Here is a 20,120-nt window from a genome sequence, read left to right as displayed (position 1 = left end):
TGATACATGCAATGATTTAAATGAAGGTACTATGCTGAATCAAAGAAGTTTCTATTGGGAAGTTACATAGCACATGATTCCACTTAAGTGACAGTACTGAAAAGGTAAAATTATGGAGACAGAAAACAGAAAGGCTTGCTAGGATTAGGGATTTGGGGAGATGTGATTACAAAGGAGTAGCATCAGGGAGTTTTTTCAGATGATGGAACCATTCTGCATCCTGATTATGGTGGTGGTTACATAAATCTATACATGTATTAAAATTGATAGGACAGTACCCTGAGTACAAAGTCAATTGCTTATTTATATTCACTTAGAAAGAAGTATTAACACCAGAGAAAATAAAAGTTATGCAGGAAAGGAAAACCTGACATCACATATTACTTAACTGTATATAGCATTTACAGAGTCACAATAACAAAATATTGAATGAGTGGTGACCTAATAGAAAGTTTGATATATTAGTAAGATGATGAGAGAACAGAAAGGATATTTTTGTCTGGGGTGGGGGACAAGAGATGAAAGAGAACTAAACCTTCATCTCTCATGCTGGGAAGGCCATACATATGTAAAACTGAAAAATAAGGAAATAACAATATAAGCATGCTATTTAATGAAAGAAATAGAGACAAAATCCAAAAGAAGACATTAAAAGAAATGAAAATGGTTGCTCTGTGAAATACGAAATGAAGGGAGAGGGGTTATGGGGAACTCTAAGCTGTGCGTACATAAACATTCGATTTTTTCTTATTTTTTTTGGAAAAAAAAAAAAGAAAAAAGCTGTGAGCACATGGACTTTTGATTAAAATATGTCCTCCAAAGAGAGCTGTCAAACATTTTTCTTGATGGATCTTCCTAATACTATTTCTCAATACTACTTTCTAATCACAGCATAATTCTTCAAAATTGCCCAGGAGTCAGATAATGGCTTTTCTTTTTTCTGATCGAGGCTACATTGCTGAAACTTTGGTCTTGGTGATCGCTGAAGAGTTTATAATTCATCTGTGGGAGATGCTCTGATGGCACCACAATGAATACGGCATAAAGAGCTATTTTACTTCAGTCTCCTTCACTTATGAATTTATTAATTACATTTTTAAAAAAGCTATATCCCCTTCTCCTACCTCATTTTCTTCTTTCAGATCCTTTAGCTCTGGGATGGACCACTTTGAATCTTCTTCAGAGCTCTTATCTTGTATTTTCAAAGAATTTAATTTAGAATCCTTTAATGGCTCCTCTGAGGTGACTGATCTAAGGTGACTGAAAGTCTTTTCATCATTAATATCTTGCTAGTAGATAAAAAAAGAGAAATTATTTTATTTTCTATAGTAATGCTGTTTCCAAAATTTACACACCTATAAATTCTGGGGGCAATTTTTCACTATGGTTCATGCATATGCAACATTATTTTCTAACTTTATGCACTGACCCTAGGCATTTCCATCTTGTTAAATTATTTCAGGCCAAGGGGTTCCCAGGGGGTGCAGTGGTAAAGAATCTGCCTGCCAATGCAGGAGACATAAGAGACACGGGTTCAATCCAGGGTCAAGAAGATCCCCTGGAAGAGGAAATGGCAAACCACTCCAGTATTTTTGCCTGGAGAATCCCATGGACAGAGGAGCCTGTGGCTACAGTCCATTGGGTCGCAAAGAGTTGGACATGACTGAGGACGCATGCACAGGTTAACAATCATTGAGCACATATTATGTAATGTGTACAGCGTAGCTCTGTGGGTATAAAGATGAATGCAACAGGGGCCCAGCTCTAAGAGCTCAAATATAGCATGAAGATACACAATCAGATAATCACAGCACAACCTTCCGTGTAGAGCCAACACAGAGATGTCACACTGACCAAAACAATACTGGAGGAGGAAGATGTCTGAGAACATGTAATAAAGGAGATAAATCAAACTGTTAGGATGCCTAAAAGAAAAGCAAGGATTAGAGGGAATCAGATGTATGGAGGGGCTTCCCTGCTGGCTCAGCGGTAAGGAATCCGTCTGCCAATGCAGGAGACACGGGTTTGATCCCTGGGTTGGGAAGATCTCCTGGAGAAAGAAATGGCGACCCATTCCAGTATTCTTGCCTGGAGAATCCCATGGACAGAGAAGAGCCTGGTGGGCTATAGTCCACGGGGTCACAGAAGAATTGGATACAACTTAGTGACTAAACAACAACAAGGTGTATAGAGGTAGGTTTGTGTGTGTATGTAGCATGTGGGAGTCTTGATATATTAAAATACAGGCTGGGGTACAATAGAGAAGCTTTAGGCCTTATCACTTTGCAGAAAAGATGGCCTTTTTTCATTTTCAGGACTGAACTATGATTAAAGACATCAACACAGTGATGATAAGATATTCTAAAAACTCTTAAGGCTGAAAATTCAATTCCCTATTTAAGAATCAGGAAACATAACTGTTCTAATCAAGTAATAAGGATTAACAAAAATTCAGATTTCAGAAAGTTTGACAGGTTAAACAAGCCCAATTAATTTTAACTAGCTTTAAACTAAAATGAAATCTAAAACATTGATATTGCTTTAAACGTGCAGCAGTAAACATTCATACACATTTTTCGGAGTAGGTTAATCTCCCAGTAGTCAAATGCTCTTTTGAAAAAAAATTTTATTGAAATATAATTGATTTACAAGGTTGTGTTAGTTTCAGGGGTACAGCAAAATAGCCTTTCCTTTTTATCTTTTCTAAAAATGCAAGTCCACTAACAAAATAACATTATCCTTATAATTTAAAAGGTCAGATATATAAAACATACTTACAAAACAATATTTTCACATTTTACTCAAAGAAAAAAGCTTTGTTGTGTCCGGAAAAAATAAATTTGGGGACTCTCAAACTGAGCCCAACCTATATTTTTAGCTCAATACTTATTGCCATAAGGAATATGAGAGACTTCGAAGACATGTCTATTTATTTGCTCATTTGTTGAAAAGTCATTTAACTTATTATTTACTAATGTGCTTCACTTTACATATATCTAAAATGGGGATCTTAAAGAAACAACCCGGTAAAGTGGTTGTGAAGATTAAATTAACGAGTACATGCAAGTACTCAGAACAGCGCCTGCCACACAGTACAAGTCCAGTAAGTGTCTCTGTGATCTTTTTATCATGACGGTGCAATCACTCAACTAGAGTCAGACATCCTGGAGTCCAAAGTCAGGTGGGCCTTAGGAAACATCACTACCAACAAAGCTAGTGGAGCTGATGGAACTTTAGTTGAGCTATTTCAAATCCTGAAAGATAATGCTGTGAAAGTGCTGCACTCAATATGCCAGCAAATTTGGAAAACTCAGCAGTGACCACAAGACTGGAAAAGGTGTTTCCATTCCAATCCCAAAGAAAGGCAATGCCAAAGAATGCTCAAAATACCGCACAATTGCACTCATCTCACACACTAGTAAAGTAATGCTCAAAATTCTCCAAGCTAGGCTTTAACAGTATGTGAACCGTGAACTTCCAGATGTTCAAGCTGGTTTCAGAAAAGGCAGAGGAACCAGAGATCAAATTGCCAACATCCACTGGATCATCGAAAAAGCAAGAGAGTTCCAGAAAAAAATCTGCTTCTACTTTATTGACTATACCAAAGCCTTTGACTGTGTGGATCACAACAAACTGTTGTGATCTGAAACTGAAAATTCTGAAAGAGATGGGAATACCAGACCACCTGACCTGTCTCCTGAGATATCTGTATGCAGGTCAATAAGCAACAGTTATAACTGGACATGGAACAACAGACTGGTTCCAAATCAGGAAAGGAGTACGCCAAGGCTGTATATTGTCACCCTGTTTATTTAACTTATATGTAGAGTACATCATGAGAAACGCTGGGCTGGAGGAAGCACAAGCTGGAATCAAGATTGCCGGGAGAACTATCAATAACCTCAGATATGCAGATGACACCACCCTTATGGCAGAAGGCGAAGAAGAACTAAAAAGCATCTTGATGAAAGTGAAAGAGGAGAGTGAAAAAGTTGGGTTAAATCTCAACTTCAGAAAACTAAGATCACGGCATCTGGTCCCATCATTTCATGGGAAATAGGTGTGGAAACAGTGACAAACTTTATTTTTTTGGGCTCCAAAATCAATGCAGATGGTGACTGCAGCCACGAAATTAAAAGACGCTTGCTCCTTGGAAGAAAAGTTATGACCAACCTAGACAGTGTATTAAAAAGCAGAGACATAACTTTGCCAACAAAGGTCCATCTAGTCAAAGCTATGGTTTTTCCAGTAGTCATGCATGGATGTGAGAGTTGGATCATAAAGAAAAATGAGTGCCCAAGAATTGATGCTTTTGAACTGTGGTGTTGGAGAAGACTCTTGAGAGTCCCTTGGACTGCAAGGAGATCCAACCAGTCCATCCTAAAGGAGATCAGTCCTGAATATTCATTGAAAAGACTGATGCTGAAGCTGAAACTCCAATACTCTGGTCATCTGATGCGAAGAACTGACTCATTTGAAAAGACTCTGATGCTGGGAAAGATTAAAGGCAGAAGGAGAAGGGGATGACAGAGGATGAGATGGTTGGATGGCATCACTGACTCAATGGACATGAGTTTTCGCAAACTCTGGGAGTTGGTGATGGACAGGGAAGCCTGGTGTTCTGCAGTCCATGGGGTTGCAAAGTGTTGGACACAACTGACCAACTGAACTGAACTGTGGTATGGAATAATACATAATAATATTATTGTTATTACTGTGGGTAGGAGTTGCCATGAGGTTTACAGCAAAGTTAGAAATGAGAACACTTCAAAAACATCTCAAGTGTGCAGAGGGAAGAAAAAATAGCATTTGGATTCATGCAGGTAAGGTCACAACTGCACCAAGGTGGTGGCAGAATTCAGTATATGAGAGAAATTATACAGGAAAAATCATGGCTGAAATCAAGGTTTAAACCAGCAGATTATGAGAAACAAGGTAACTGTTGAGATTACCGTGTAGTTTCCAAACTTCCCCTTCCAAACATGCAAATGCCTCAGTTTCCTCATTGCTAAAATAAGGTAATTATAGTCACTACAACTTCCCTGATTAGCTCAGCTAGTAAAGAATCCACCTGCAATGCAGGAGACCCTGGTTCAATTCCTGGGTCGGGAAGATCCTCTGGAGAAGAGATAGGCTACCCACCCCAGTATTCTTGGGCTTCCCTGGTGGCTCAGATGGTAAAGAATCCACCTCCAATGAGGGAGACCGGGGTTTGATCTGTGGGTTGGGAAGATCCCCTGGAGGAGGGCATGGCAACCCACTCCAGTATTCCTGCCTGGAGAATCCACATGGACAGAGGAGCTGGGTGGGATACAGTCCATGGGGTTGCAGAGAGTCGGATATGACTGAGCAACTAAGCACATAGTCACTACATCACAAGCATTTTATGAGTATTAAATGATATATTTAAAGTGCCTTTTATAGTGTTTGGCATACAGTAAGTACTCATTAAATATTAACAATTATAAAAAGAATGTGACAATATTTGCAAAAACCTCTTACCAGGGTATATAAGCCACTCTCTTTTGACTGCGGACTGATCTCTCGGTCTTCATTAAAACAGTGCTGCTGTAAAGAATAGCCCAGCTCTTTCAGGACAATGTCTTCAGGTGTCACACTGGATTTAGTGTATAAAGCTAAAGGGTTGAGGTCTCTGAAACCCTAGGATAATAAAGAGGAGGAGGAAGAGTTTAGTTTCTCAGAGAAAAATGGAAACAGCACTCCATAATCCTCAAATGTTGTGGAAATGTATTATCTTCTAAAATTTAATAAAATTTTTCCCATACTGATAGTGCCTGCTAGCCACAAAAATGATCAACACCAATATTAATGGTGATGTAGACACTGCTATCAATAATTAGAAAATAAGAAAGTGTTGCTCTTCTCTAAGAAAACTTCAGAGAATCAAATACTTGGGGGTAAGACAGAATCCTCCATTATTTAAAATAAAAGCACTCACATTCTAAGAGACAATAAGCCAAATGTAGTTTTCTGTGGTCATGTGAAAATTAAGGAAGTGCTGTGCATTCAGTAAGCCAGGTATCTCACAGATGTCTCTTAAAGAATCAATCAAATAACCTTCTGTATTAAATTCTCTTATACCTTGAAGGGTTGAGATTAAACAAAATACATTACAAAATACATTCAGACTGCTCCACCTTAGAAGGGACATTTTCTCGGCATACAATAGCATGACCCTCTGTCCTCAAAACATGGTGGAAATAGACATCTTCATTTGAGGACGTATCACACAGGAAAATGTTCAGGATCCCATCTACATATTCATCCACTACCCCTACTAATGGCTTCAAACCACACAACTTCTGGAACTGCAAAATAGCTCTGGGTGTCCAATGTTCCTGAAATACAATCAAGATATGAGATTCAGATGATAGCTTCAAACATCAATTATAAAAACCAAACCACAAATTACAAGTGAATTCCTAACGAACTAAAGATTTTAGTGAAAAAATCAAACCATGAAAATATCAGAATAAAAAGAAAAAAAGAAAAAGAAAATATCAGAATAACACAAGGATATTTATGATTTGGGGATGATAAAAGGTAGAATAAAGGAAAAATTATGAAAATGCGATTATGGGAAAAACTTATCTTAATGTGATGAAAAACTTCCATGTTTGGAAATGATTGGGTTAGATTATTGGACCAATCCTCCCACAGAAACTAAAACTTTTAGATAAAATATTTTTAAAACATGTCCAAAAAGCATCAGAGAGCTAACAAAAGAGTAAATTACCAGGCCAAAATTAAAGGGAAAATGGCAACTTTTTGTCTTAAGGTTATCTGCTAATCCAGGCTAATCTGAACTTTGGTTTCAATGATTTTACAGGTCAGAGGACAGAAATTCAAGCCAGTATCAGCCCATGATAGGGAGTGGAGAGGAGTTTATTAAGTTGAGTCCCTAGGGATACATGCTCAGACTAAGGCAAAAAAAAAGAAATAAATTAGCCTTCACATGGATTTGCAGCTCAATTTTCACATCAACTGGGTGGTACACAAATCTTCAGGTTGTTCATTTAAATTAACATGGTTCTAGACTGCTAGGTACCTGGCAGAAGAGAATGTAAATCTTTCTGGAGGCAGGCAAACTCAATCTATATTCCAACCAATTTTATGAAAATTTTTTAAAAAGTCAATGAGCAGGACATAGGCAAAGATAAAAAGTATATAAAGAGACAATGAATCACAAATAACAATATAACTAATACAAAACCTCAGAAACTTTAGATATCTGAATTTCCAGAGGAATTACAAAACAGCTAAACTTACTACATGTAAAAACAAACAAAAAATGAAATTAACTTGAAAGCTTCTGCAGAGATCTGAAATGTATTAAAAATCGATCTAGCAGAATTAAATAATCAAGAGAACTTTTAGAAAGTAAAAATATAATAATATTAGAATTAGAAAGTAAAAATAGAGTAATAATAACCAAAAGTAAAACCCTAATATGTGTATTCAATAACAGATTAGGTAGAAATAAAAAATAAACACCTATGGCTGATTCGTTTTAATGTCTGACAGAAAACAAAATTCTGTAAAGCAATTATCCCTCAATTAAAAAAATCAATTTTTTAAAAATTAGTAAAATGGAAGATAATTTAGAAAAATTACCCAGAATGCAATACAGAAAACAGAAATGTATATAGACTACAGAAGAGAGGTTAAAAGATACGGAAGGTAAACTGAAAAGGTTTAACATATTTTTAATTATGGTTCTACAAAAAGAGAGAAACCGGGGGGGGGGGGCGCTATAAATATGACTATAGGGAAAAGATAGTAACTGAGGAGATAATGGCTAAGAATTAGCCAGATTTAATGAAAATTAACAATGCACAGATAAAAATTCCAATGAACCACAAAGTAGGATAAATAAGAATAAATCGACACATAAACACATTAAAACTGAAGAACACAGTTTTCAGACTTCAGAAACGTGGTAGAGTGGTAAAGACTACCATTGTCTCTCCGCTTCAATCTATATCCAGTGAAACAGCCACAGCTCAAAACACGTACTTCTGCCTAGCACAACAGGGCACTGTAGAATTCCGCACATCTGCACGCCCAAAGGGGATGGGCTGAAATGCAGAGGAGCGGGGCAACTGCAGAGTCCATGCTGGCAACCTGGCCCTCTGAATGAGGCAGTGGAACACACAGCTTCAGAGAAACTGGTAGCCACAAGGAAGGCGGTGCGCCCAACTGAGGCCACCTGACCACTCCTGGCACCCACGGCCTCAGGCAGGAGCAGCAGTGGGGCCTGGGACCCTGGCCCTCCAGCATCCAAGGGGCCCACAACCCCACCTGCACCCTCTTCACCAGCTTTCCCCACAGCAGGTCCTGTGCCTCAAGGGGAGCCCTAACACAAGGAAAGAGCCCACAATCCAGATGACAACAGCGGCTATGGAAGAAGCAAGACAGCAAAGACCCTGGCGGCACAAAAAGCAGTGACAAATAAGGCATGGAGCCACACCTCTTACAGGGAAGGTGGCGGCTGGAAAGTGCCAACTCTCAAACCAGAGGAAGCTCAGGTTAAAGAAACCAAAAACTTAAATGGTTGCGTCACCTACTAGAGGAAATCGAACTCCTACTCTGTCATCAAAACCAGCTCAGGAACACTTCATCAAACAACACGAAGACTCACAGCGACACTGTACCACAAAAAGACAATGACAATTCTCCAGAAACCGAAGTCATAGAATACTTCAATTTAACTGTTAAAGAATTCAAGATAGCTGTTGTGAAGAAATTCAATGAGCTGTGAGAAAGGCAGTTTAATGAGCTCATGAATAAAATTAATGAACAGAAGGAATATTTCACCAAAGAGATTGAAACTAAAAAAAAAAAGAAAGAAAGAACCAAATAGGACTTTCTTGGTGGTCCAGTGGTTAAGACTCCACCTGCCAATGCAGGGGACATGGATTTGATCCCTGGTCCAGGAAAATCCCAGATGCTTCAAGGGCAACTATGCCTGTGGGCCACAACAATGAGCCCTCATGCAACCACTGAAGCCTGTGCAGCCTAGGGCCCATGCTCTGCAACAAGAGAAGCCACAGCAATGAGAAGCCCACATACTGCAACTAGAGCATAGGCCACTATCTCACACCATACACACAAATTAACTCAAAATGGACTAAAGATGTAAATGCAAGTGAAAGTCACTCAGTAGTGTCTGACTCTTTGTGACGCTATGGACTATACAGTTCTGGAATTCTCCAGGCCAGAATACTGGAGTGGGGGTAGCCTTTCCCTTCTCCAGGGGATCTTCCCAACCCAGGGATCAAACCCAGGTCTCCCGCATCGCAGGCAGATTATCAACTGAGCTATCAGCGAAGCCTGAGACTAAATCTAAGACCTGAGACTAAATAAAGCTCCTAGAAGAAAATACAGGCAGTATGCTCTTTGACATCGGTCTTAGTAATCTCTCTTTAGATATGTCTCCACAGGCAAGGAAAACAAAAGCAAAACTAAATAAAAGGGACTACATCAAGCTAGAAAGCTTTTGCACAGCAAAGGAAACTAGCCCTACAACAAGACTGTCTACCAAATAGGAGAAGATTTTTGCTAATGATATATCTGATAAGAGGTTAATATCCAAAACACATAAAGAACTCATACAACTCAACAACAAAAACAGTCTGGTTTGAAAATGGGTAAAGAAACTGAAGAGACATTTTCCAAAGACAACATGCAAAAGGCCAACAGGTACATGAAAAGATGCTCAACAGCACTAATTATTCTGGAAACGCAAATCAAACCCACAATCTGACAGCACCTTACAACTGTAAGAATGGCAATTATCAAAAAGGTAAGAGATAGAAGTGTTGGCACTGATGTGGAGAAAAGGGAAGTCTCATAAACAGTACTGGTGAGAATGTAAATTGGTGGATAGACAGAGACGGTATGGAGATACCTCCAAAAATTAAGTATAGAACTACTATATGATCTAGCTATTTCACTTCTGGGTATTTATCCAAAGAATATGAAAACACTAATCTGAAAATATATCTGCACCCTCACATTCTTTGGCATTATTTACAATAGCCAAGATGTGAATTAAGTGAAGTGCCCATCAACAGAAGGATAAAGAAGATGTGGTACATAAATATAATGAAATACTGCTCAGCTATAAAAAAAAACAAAGCTGTTACCTTACCATTTGCAACAACATGGATTGAACTTGAGCATTTTATGCTAAGTAAAACAAGTCAGATGGAGAAAGACAAACATCACATGATTACACTCTTGTATTTAAAAACTAATAAACAAACAAAAACAAAATGATAAACAAACTAGACACATAAATACATATATATGGAGAACAGAGTAATGGTTATCAGCAGGGAAGGAAGAGGGTGTGGGCAAAATGGGTAAAGGAGGTTGGGTCATCTGATGGAAAATAAACTTTTGGTAGTGAGAACGTGGTAGGGTATATGTATATAGAAGTGGAAATACAATGTTGTACACATGAAACATATAATGTTATAAATCAATGTTACCTCAATAATATAGTTTTGTTTCCTAAAGAGTAAATTTGTAAGCTTCAATTTCATTAGCAGATAGTTCTAATAACTATATTGAAGGCAAAAGGAGAAGAGGGTGGCAGATGATGAAATGGTTAAATAGCATCACCGACTCAATGGACATGAATCTGAGCACACTCGGAGATAGTGAAAGACAGGGAAGCCTGGTGTGCTGCTGTCCTTGGGCTCTCAAAGAGTGATGCACAACTTAGCAACTGAACAGTCACAACAAATGGAAGCTACTGATAAGTTATTTAACACATATGGGATAATAAATGTGTACCTTATGTATAATTAAGAGTTCTGAGGGGAAAAAGACAAAATTAGGTGCGTAATTATAGCTACATAAATATATGTATCTCTATGGATGAAAATGGCTCCTGTTCCATCCCACACCAATCATCTCCCATAACAATGTCAGTAGAGAATTCTTTAAAAAATGTATTTCTGATTGTGGCAGTTCCCTTTAGTTGCTCCCCAGAAACTAAAGGACTAACATCCAGCATGTACACACTGCTATATTTAAAATGAATAACCAACCTAAGCTAAGCTAAGTGAACTCTGTTCAATGTTATGTGGAAGCCTGGATGGGACGGGAATTTGGGAGAGAATGAATACATGTATATGTATGGCTGAATCCCTTTGCTGTCCATCTGAAACTATCACAACATTGTTTGTTAGCTGGCTATATGACAATACAAAATAAAGTTTTTAAAAAAATAAAGGACAATGTCCAGACTCCTGCACATGACTACAGGTCTCCACCTTAGTCCCTTATTTCTCTGACATCATTTACCATGCACCAACTGCAGCTCGTTCTCTATTACATAGCCAAACAGAACCACTTAAAATTCCTCAAATTTGAGATCTTTCATGCTACTCTTCCTTTGCCTGGAATGTCTTTGTTTGTTCAATTATGCTGCTAATCTTCCTTCAAAGTTTCATGCAAATGTCACCTCTTTTAAGACACCATCTCTGATTACCTTGAACAGAAAAGAGGGCTGTTCCTTCTCTATCTCTATCATATACTATAAAATTCCCTAGGAAATCTGACACAGTACAATTAATTTTGTCTACATGCCTTTCTCCCATACTGTCTACAATGACTTTCTTTTTCATGTTTTATTTGTTTATCCTGAGAACTCTGAATCGTTCTTGGCATCAAATGCCTGCTGATTAAATGGGAAGCAAACAAACATACCTCTACTGGTCTCACCCAGGCCAAAGAGCAAGGGATGGCCTGAGCAGGGAGCTTGGTGTAGCAGCACCTGCAACAGACAAATATAGGAATATTTAACCATATTTTAAAACTGCATTTTATGGAATCTCTTATTTTTTAATCCCTTTTAAAAAAAATTATGTATTTTTGAGCGCGCTAGATCTTCTTGCTGCATGCGGGCTTTCTCTAGTTGCAGCGAGTGGCGGCTACTCTTCACTGCAGTGCACAGGCTTCTCGCTGAGGTGGCTTCTCTTGCTGTGAAGCACGGGCTCCAGGCATGTGGGCTTCAGTAATTGTGGTGCAAGTCTTATCCACTTCTTGATTTAAGCTTTTTATACCCTTTCAGAGTATTTAACTCACGCATTTTTAAATGAAATGTCTTAACACTTCACACTAATGTCTAAGAAAGAAATTTGTAAAACATAACAGTCTTTGAAAACCATGAAATTAAAATATAGGTGGAAACAGTCCAAACTTCATGATATATAAATGCAACTCTTAGCATGACCCAAAGCATCATTTTCTTAATAAGAGAATGAAATTTAGTTTCATGGTCCATTCAGATTCACAGCCATGTGAGAGAAAACATAAGAGATCCAGCTGTGAAACTAAATGACCATTTGCCAAATCTGCACTAAGAAGAAAGGAGGGTAGAAAGAAGAGAGGCAGGAGAAAAGGAAGAGAGGTCGTCACTCCCCCACAGCCTCAGCATTATGGTTCAAACCTAAATTGTTCTTAATGAATTTATTAACTCACTTGAGGAACCTCAGGGAAGACTTCTGAACAGTTCCAATGTTTCCAAAATCTGGATAGAACACTTCAACTTCCTGTTTCCCGAGAATTCGATGGATAATGACCCGATACCACCACTTATCCTCGGAAATCCTTACACAACAGAGATGTCCTGGCTGGATAAAACACTCTGGCATGGCATATCGATCTGAAACCAACTGATTAGAATAACAGCGCCTGCAGAATTCCATAAAAGAAATCCATAGAAAAAGAAAAAAATTAAAGATCATTTTTATTGATGTATCAAGAGCAGGAGAGTCTTGGCAAAAGGCAAAGAAAAATTCTCACTTTTTCTGATTTGGTAATGCTTACTACTGATACCAATTAATCATCTTTTTCTTCTTTTTCATATCCAAATCCTTTCTCTTTACCAATAAACGTCTTTGAATAGAAATTTACTAAGTGATCATTATGTAACATTATACCAAGTATTCTTGGCATATAGTATATAAAATAGTGATACAGTTGACTTAGAAAAAAACACAATATGCTTTTGGAGAGATACAAAATAAATTACTCTTATATGTGACACCAATGTAAAAATCAGACTGCTGTTCATGAATAAATCTAAAGTGAATGAAAACATAAACATTTTACACAGTGTTTACTACCAAAAGACATCATTATTCAATAGAGAAAAGATAATTTAGAGCAGTAATTCTCCAAGTGCAGTTTACAAATTCCTGGGACCCTGACACACTTTCAAAGAGTTCATAAGATCAAAGCTATTTTAATATATGTATTATTATAAAAATAATTATTTGTCCTTTTCACTGTATTAATATTTGCATTGATGGTATAAAAGCTACAGTGCCTTTGCTTTTACAAAGTTTTACAAAAGGGTAAAACTTCAGGTGCCTTTGCTGAATCAAGCCAGTGGCATTCAACTGTACTAGTAGTCATTTATTTTTCACTGCCATGCATTCCAATTAAATTTAAAAAAAAAAGGCTAATTTCACTTAAGAATGTCCATGATAAAGCAATAAAAATTATTAAGCATATTAAACCTCAAACACAGAGTGACTATCTTGTCAATGTTCGCTGTAACAAAAATGGAAGTACAAGTAAAATACTTCCTAAGTTGTCTTAAGGAAAAGCACTTATGGATTTCAGTTGTGAACTGAACTAGCTGCTCTGTGTGTGTGTATGTGCGTGTGGAGTATTGTTTTTAGCTGGAAGATGAATAAGACACTATTAAACACCATTTTTGCTTGAAAGGTCCACTCAGAAACTATGTTTATTCAGATTTGGGTGTTTGACACACACTTTCTCAAGAATGAAGTGGGCTTGTCACTTTCAGGAAAACATTTACAGTATTTATTGTCAATGATAAAATTCAAAAGTTTTCCAATTAAAATTAGGATTTTCCTAATTATATCTATCACCATGAGCTTGATAGCTTTCTAATGCACAATACTCTTCTGATGATATCAGAGATACTAATGAGTGAGATTTTTAAAAATATACTGTGTGATGAAACGTCCACATTTGGAAGATGTATATAACTCAATGCACCAATATTTTCCAAAAGACCAATACATGATGTTTTAAAATCACAAATGGTGGTAAAATTGAGGGCCATTGAGTCCACACTTAGAAGGTCTCTATGCTTACTTATATAGTGGAAAGTGACACACTCAAGGGATTAGATCTGATAGACAGAGTGCCTGAAGAACTATAGATGGAGGTTTGTGACACTGTATAGGAGGCAGTGATCAAGACCATCCCCAAGAAAAAGAAAGGCAAAATTGTTGTCTGAGGAGGCCTTACAAATAGCTAAGATAAGTGTAAAGTTAGAAAATGTATTTTAACATAGTAGAGTTTGAAAAGTTCAAATTCCACATTACATCTAACTTTAAGACACCACTACTTGTCAAGTTTTCATATACCATCAAAAGAGTATTCACAATTTTCTGAAAAGGTTGTTAATATACTCTCTTTCCCAACTATGTATCTATGTGAGGCCAGATGTTTTCATAAACTTTCACCAAGAGAATGTATCTCAAGAAATTAAAGACAGAAACAGATACTGAAATACAACTTTCTTCTAGGAAACCAACTACAGCTATTTTCCATAAAAATGTTATTTATATTCAGAAAAATGAACTTATTATGATTTTTAAACAACATTTTACATTTTCGCAGTTTTATTTTTGGTACAATAAATACTGATAAGCAAAGGCTCTCCTGAGTCCTTAATTTTTAAAACCCCTGAGACCAAAATGTTTGAGAACTGACTTAACAAGGTACGTGAAAAATACATTGAAAAATAACAGATTCCTACCGCATTTCAATCATCATGTCCTCAAGTAACTCTGATGAATCCCTGCTGTAGATTCGGATGTAGAATTGACTAGGAGAGATGATATACTCCACAAAGACACCCACGAGGGTACTAGTATCTAATGGGGGCAGTCTGCATAACTTCTTGTCCCGCACAGCATCTGGTGGGATGTCATGATTTGCCATTGCCAAGTTGAGCTGGGATTTGTTAATTTCTACTTGCTACAAATTAAAGAAACAAACAAACAAAGAAACCACTATAAATCTTTGAGTAACATGTCAAACTTTGACAATGTTTCTTAAAGTTTGTTTCATGAATTACCTTTACAAGATACACCTTGCAAATTATAAAAACGAAAAGTCTTAGGCTCTAGCCCAGATTCAGTGATTCAGAATATCTGGAAGTGAGACCCCCAGCTATGCCTTTAAAACAATTTCCAAGATGATCCTTACCTACCTTAAAGTACAAAAAGTACTGTCTTACATTATTACATAAAGAGAGTTAAAGTGTATCACACACAACTGCCCTGTGCAAATCGGAAAACATGCTGCTTCAAATACTGAGGGTGAACTAAGTTACAGCCTCATCCTGACCAATCCTACCAACAAAGGCAACTTTAAAGAATGGATTAAGTTTCAGACTACTCTTCCAACCAAAAACGGGGCTTCTCAAACACTTTTATTCTAAAATATACTATTTTCCATTAGGCTTTTCTATCGTCATCTAGAAAACACAGCAGGCTCTCCAAACAAAATGTTTTCCCTCCACGGAAGAAGCCAGGTATAAAGGGCAAAAGGGAAGAAGAGGAAGCAACTAACACCTTAATAATGACGAAGTAACTAACAGGAGATGGGAACACAAAAGCGGAGAAGTGTGTGTGTGGAGATCAAGTAAAAGAGAAAAGCACCCCACAACTGAGGCTAGCTGCAGGGGCAACCTGCAGCAGTACTGAGAACAGTCATAGCCAAGCTTCTCAATTCTTCCCTCTGAAGCCCTGAAAGGTTTTCCAGCCTACTGAAACACATGGACAGAGAATCAATGTCTGTCAAGCAATGTCATCCTCAAATAACAGTCAGGTCTTCAAAGCCAATTGAAAACTTTGAAATGAGACTCAAGGAAAGCTAGTTATATAAAAGACTGAAAACCAGAATAAACGCTGTGTAAGATGACTTCAGACCAAAGTTCTGGTCTTGTCTAAGAAATCATATGTCCAGAAATAAGACTTTTTCTCAAACAGAAATTTTGTCTAAAGAAACACTCATTCAGTTACTTTTCATAATGCAGAATCTTCAGTACATGGAGACAGACATCAAACCATACTCACCAGCTGCAAAGGTTTTACCACCAGATTAGGCTTCTTGAAAATCTTCTGTTCTGGTTCCTTATGGTTTTTTGAAGGGCAATCCGAAGTAGTCTCCTTGATAACAGCAGTAGACAGTGAATTTCTAGGGGGACTGGACACACAAGCTTTGGCTTCTATTTTCTTATCTGATTGAACTAAGCATGAATTTCTGACTGATGACACAGCTCCATCTGAAATGACCAATAGAGAAGCCTATGTGTATCTATTAAAATAGTCTGTAAACTATTACTAAGCACATTCTATGTGCCAGGCACTGGACAGATAATGATAGATATGAACCCGTCTTTGCAGACCTTTCAGTGTGAACAGACACAAGGGAAGTTCCAGATGGGAACAAATCTTACATTATTTATGTTGGGGGCGGGGGTTGGAAGAGAAGTCTGGTAAGGTTTTTTAAACTTTGGTGAAAGGTTTTATTTTTCAACATCCTGATATCAATGTATTTCTTGTTCAACTTTAGCTGTGAACATCCACTGTTGCTTAATGTACAATATAACTACTTGTACTACTAATGTACAACAGAACCCCAATGTATGTAACCACTTAATATTCCATAATACAATCTCTTAATTTTTAGGGAATTCCCAAACCAATCACATATTTTGTTCAAATTTACATGTTTATGACAATTAAAAGAGGTTGACACCCTAACATGGATTCCAGATAGACATAAAACCATAGTAACTCCTAAAGAAATACACTAGTAACTATACAAAGATGTAGGCACAAGGATATTGAACACTGCATATTTTGTAATATAAAAAAAGGGATACTCTCTACATGTCCATTGATAGGAGACTGGCTAAATGGACTATAATGTAGTTACATAAAAGAAATACACATACTCCTCAGTGCTCAACAACCGAGTTAAGACCCACTGAACTACCGGTGTTTCCCCATGAGAGCATCGTTTCAGAAAATTTATTTCTTCAGAATTATTAAAAAATCTAGACAATGAAGAAAGTAAACTTTAAAAATTCAGATTTTAATACAGCAGCATTATTACAACATACATCATCAGGAAGGAGGTCATTATATACGAAACATTTTCAAGGCTCACATGTGATCTGTTTGGTTGATGTGGTTACAATTAAGACTGCTACCTAAATGATGCTTTCTTTTTCCTTGTCCTTACAGAGATAATTAAACATCAGGTTTGCATCATACTGTAATACAACTCACCAGATGCTAGAGGCTTCACATCAGCATCAAACACCAGCAAGTCTTGTTGTCCTTCCCTGAACTCAACATGGAGAATGTCACTAAGTGCTCCAACAAGCTCTATTACATTTAAGAAGCCCAGTTTTTTGGGTGAAAGTTGCTCTTTAAAAATTAACTGTCACAAAAACAAAAAAACAAAACAGGAATATAACATACAGATGCTTCATGGACAATGCTTTAATTTGGACTTGGACTCCAAACTAAATGTGTAGGGGTGAGTAAATTCAGGCATTCAATAAATACTTGCTTCCATGTGAGTATAATACAAACTAAGCAACCTATAATCCCTCACCATAAACTTCTAGGCCAGCTTCAAGTTCCTTTTAGAGCATATGGTCATTAAAAAGAAAATTAGAGGATATTTTTACCTCTCATTCTTCACAATGTACGATTATAAAGCAAAAGTCTTTTTTAAAAAAGAGGGGAACACACAAAATACAGAAATCATAACAAAACTGTTGATATCTCTCTATGTTCACAGAAAGAATATTCACTACCACTTTCTACATGCAATAAAATAACACCATTTTTAAACGCTTCCTTAAAACTATGCTTATTATTTCACCCTTGAAGTTGAGACAAATAGGCAAGTGTATTTTCTACAGCACACTGATTTTCTTACCTTGGAAAAAAGAATTATACCAAATAGAGACAGAAGAGAATATATATAAAACAAATAACAAATATGTCTGGTTTAAACTGCACAGTGAATTAGTTAAGTTTGTCCTTGCTAATAAAGTGAGTGTGTGTTTAGTTGCTCAGTCGTGTCCAACTCTTTGTGACTCCACAGACTGCAGCCCACCAGGCTCCTCTGTTTATGGGGTTTCTCAGGCAAGAATACTGGAGTGGGTTGCCATTTCTTCCTCCAAGGGATCTTCCTGACCCAGAGATTGAACTCATGTCCCCTGCTTCTCTTGCATTGGCAGGAGGATTCTTTACCACTGCACCACCTGGGAAGACTAATTGGGTGTTAGAAGGAAATAAATCCTTGCCCTGACTTAATCATCTTAGAGAAGATCAGAGGAACACAGAGTGCAAACACTTTTAAAGGACTGACCCTTGACAAAGGGTGGGATGTCTTTGTTTTAGAGGCATTTTATTGAGACAAGGCAAAACAATTAGATGTTCAAAAGTAGTGTACAATGAAAGAGAAGTCAAACCCATTGCTTCAATCATGTATTTCTTCTTCTTTGTAACTAAAGCAAACAAACAAACCAACCTAGCTTTCTGCTTTAAGGGAAGAGTCAGAAAAATAAGCCAATACATTTCCCCTCTTCATAATAACATAAACAGCTACCAGAAATCTAACTGTAATAAGAGAGATTGAATGCTGGCTTATACATATTCATTAAAAACATAACAGACCATTGAACTACAAGAGTATAACTCCATCTGTCTTCATCTGATACTCTTGTGTTTTCACTGATAGGTATCACCAAGTTGGTAAGTTCTAGCACTGGAGCTTATTCATATTCCTCATTATTTACTGCTCACGTTTGCCTTAAGCAGAGAGTAACTCGGAGGCTGATGCTTCTTTCTGCTTGTTTTAGTCTGTAATTTGTGTACTACCTGTGGCATCTGTCTGATGCTCAGGCCGTAACTTCAGGAGTTGAACTATAGATGGAATCTGAATTCTCTGAAGCAATTTCTTCACTCTCTTCTTCTGCTGTCTCTGAAAAACTGATCCTCAGGTTTGCCAGCTCACTATTATCTTCAGGAAGCACACCTTTCCAAAGACCATAGGTTTTCCTACCATAATCTGCCACAGTCTCTATGTTCCATCTTCAGAACCACTGGCATAGAGTTCTCCATCAGACTAAACCTCACACAGTGAATGGGACCAGAGTGTCCTTTGTAGGATTCTAATTCATCTTCACTATTATAATCATATTTATAAGGTTTAAAATCTTCTTTTGCTGATACAAGAAATTCTCAGGGTGAAGAGATGCAGAATTGATGGTTGCAGGAGCTTCAAAGGATTTGAGTCCAAACTTACTGCACTATGAAAAGCAACAGATGGTCCATACGTTATTACCAGGCATTCCCTTGGGAATACATCCTAGACTACTAAAGACATCAAAATTTAGAGAGTTCACCTCTGTCATAGTAGTGTGATCCCAAAGTAGAACAGTTTTATCAGCAGCTGAAAGGATCTGTTTATCCTCACAGCACCACAGAGCCTTTTTAATACCAGAGGTATGACCATTGATTTCCTTAGGTTCTGTCTGGAAGACCATGTTGTCATCGTCCTTGGACCTGAAGAACATGGACACAAAGAGCACCCTGCGGGCATCCTGGATGCTGAACACCGACCTGCTGCATCACATGGCTGCCAGTATACCAGTCAACTCGGTTACTCTCAGGGGCTCGAGGGGCTTAGTCCTCACTGGCCCTGCCAGTTCTATCTCCACCTTCTCAGTCACTGCCGCCAGGCCCAAAGGGTGGGATTTCTGCAGTGCATACTTCTTGTTGGTGTAATGCTCTCAGATTCAAGTCAACTCTTTATGACTTCTCCCAGGACACTTGTAAATGTGGTGCCCAGTATCAGTCAAGTCATACTTTAAAAGGGTCATTATATAGCCAATCATGAATATCCTGAGAGAGAAAGAATTGGTAGAGGGCAGCGGAAGGGTGGTAATGAATTAGATTTGGGACCTCTACTTACTTCTTTGTACATTACATACTATGGCTTCTGTCCTT

The 20,120-nt window shown here is 37.6% G+C and overlaps 1 protein-coding gene and 1 pseudogene across 1 annotated transcript in view; both read right to left on the bottom strand.

Annotated features, from left to right (window-relative positions):
• TDRD5 (tudor domain containing 5) overlaps window positions 1-20,120 on the bottom strand; it is a 78,047-nt gene that overhangs the window by 12,279 nt on the left and 45,648 nt on the right. Inside the window, 8 exon segments of the mRNA XM_065936960.1 lie at window positions 1,125-1,289; window positions 5,503-5,661; window positions 6,159-6,359; window positions 11,743-11,809; window positions 12,517-12,729; window positions 14,837-15,057; window positions 16,161-16,333; window positions 17,382-17,535. Of these exon segments, the coding sequence (XP_065793032.1) occupies window positions 1,125-1,289; window positions 5,503-5,661; window positions 6,159-6,359; window positions 11,743-11,809; window positions 12,517-12,729; window positions 14,837-15,057; window positions 16,161-16,333; window positions 17,382-17,535 (1,353 nt within the window).
• Window positions 19,010-19,657, bottom strand: LOC136168708 (serine-threonine kinase receptor-associated protein pseudogene; annotated as a pseudogene).

Source organism: Muntiacus reevesi, chromosome 5 (genome assembly GCF_963930625.1).
Source record: "Muntiacus reevesi chromosome 5, mMunRee1.1, whole genome shotgun sequence".
Taxonomy (NCBI): domain Eukaryota; kingdom Metazoa; phylum Chordata; class Mammalia; order Artiodactyla; family Cervidae; genus Muntiacus; species Muntiacus reevesi.
The sequence above is the reverse complement of the archived record's forward strand: the minus strand, read 5'-3'. Positions and strand labels throughout refer to the sequence as shown.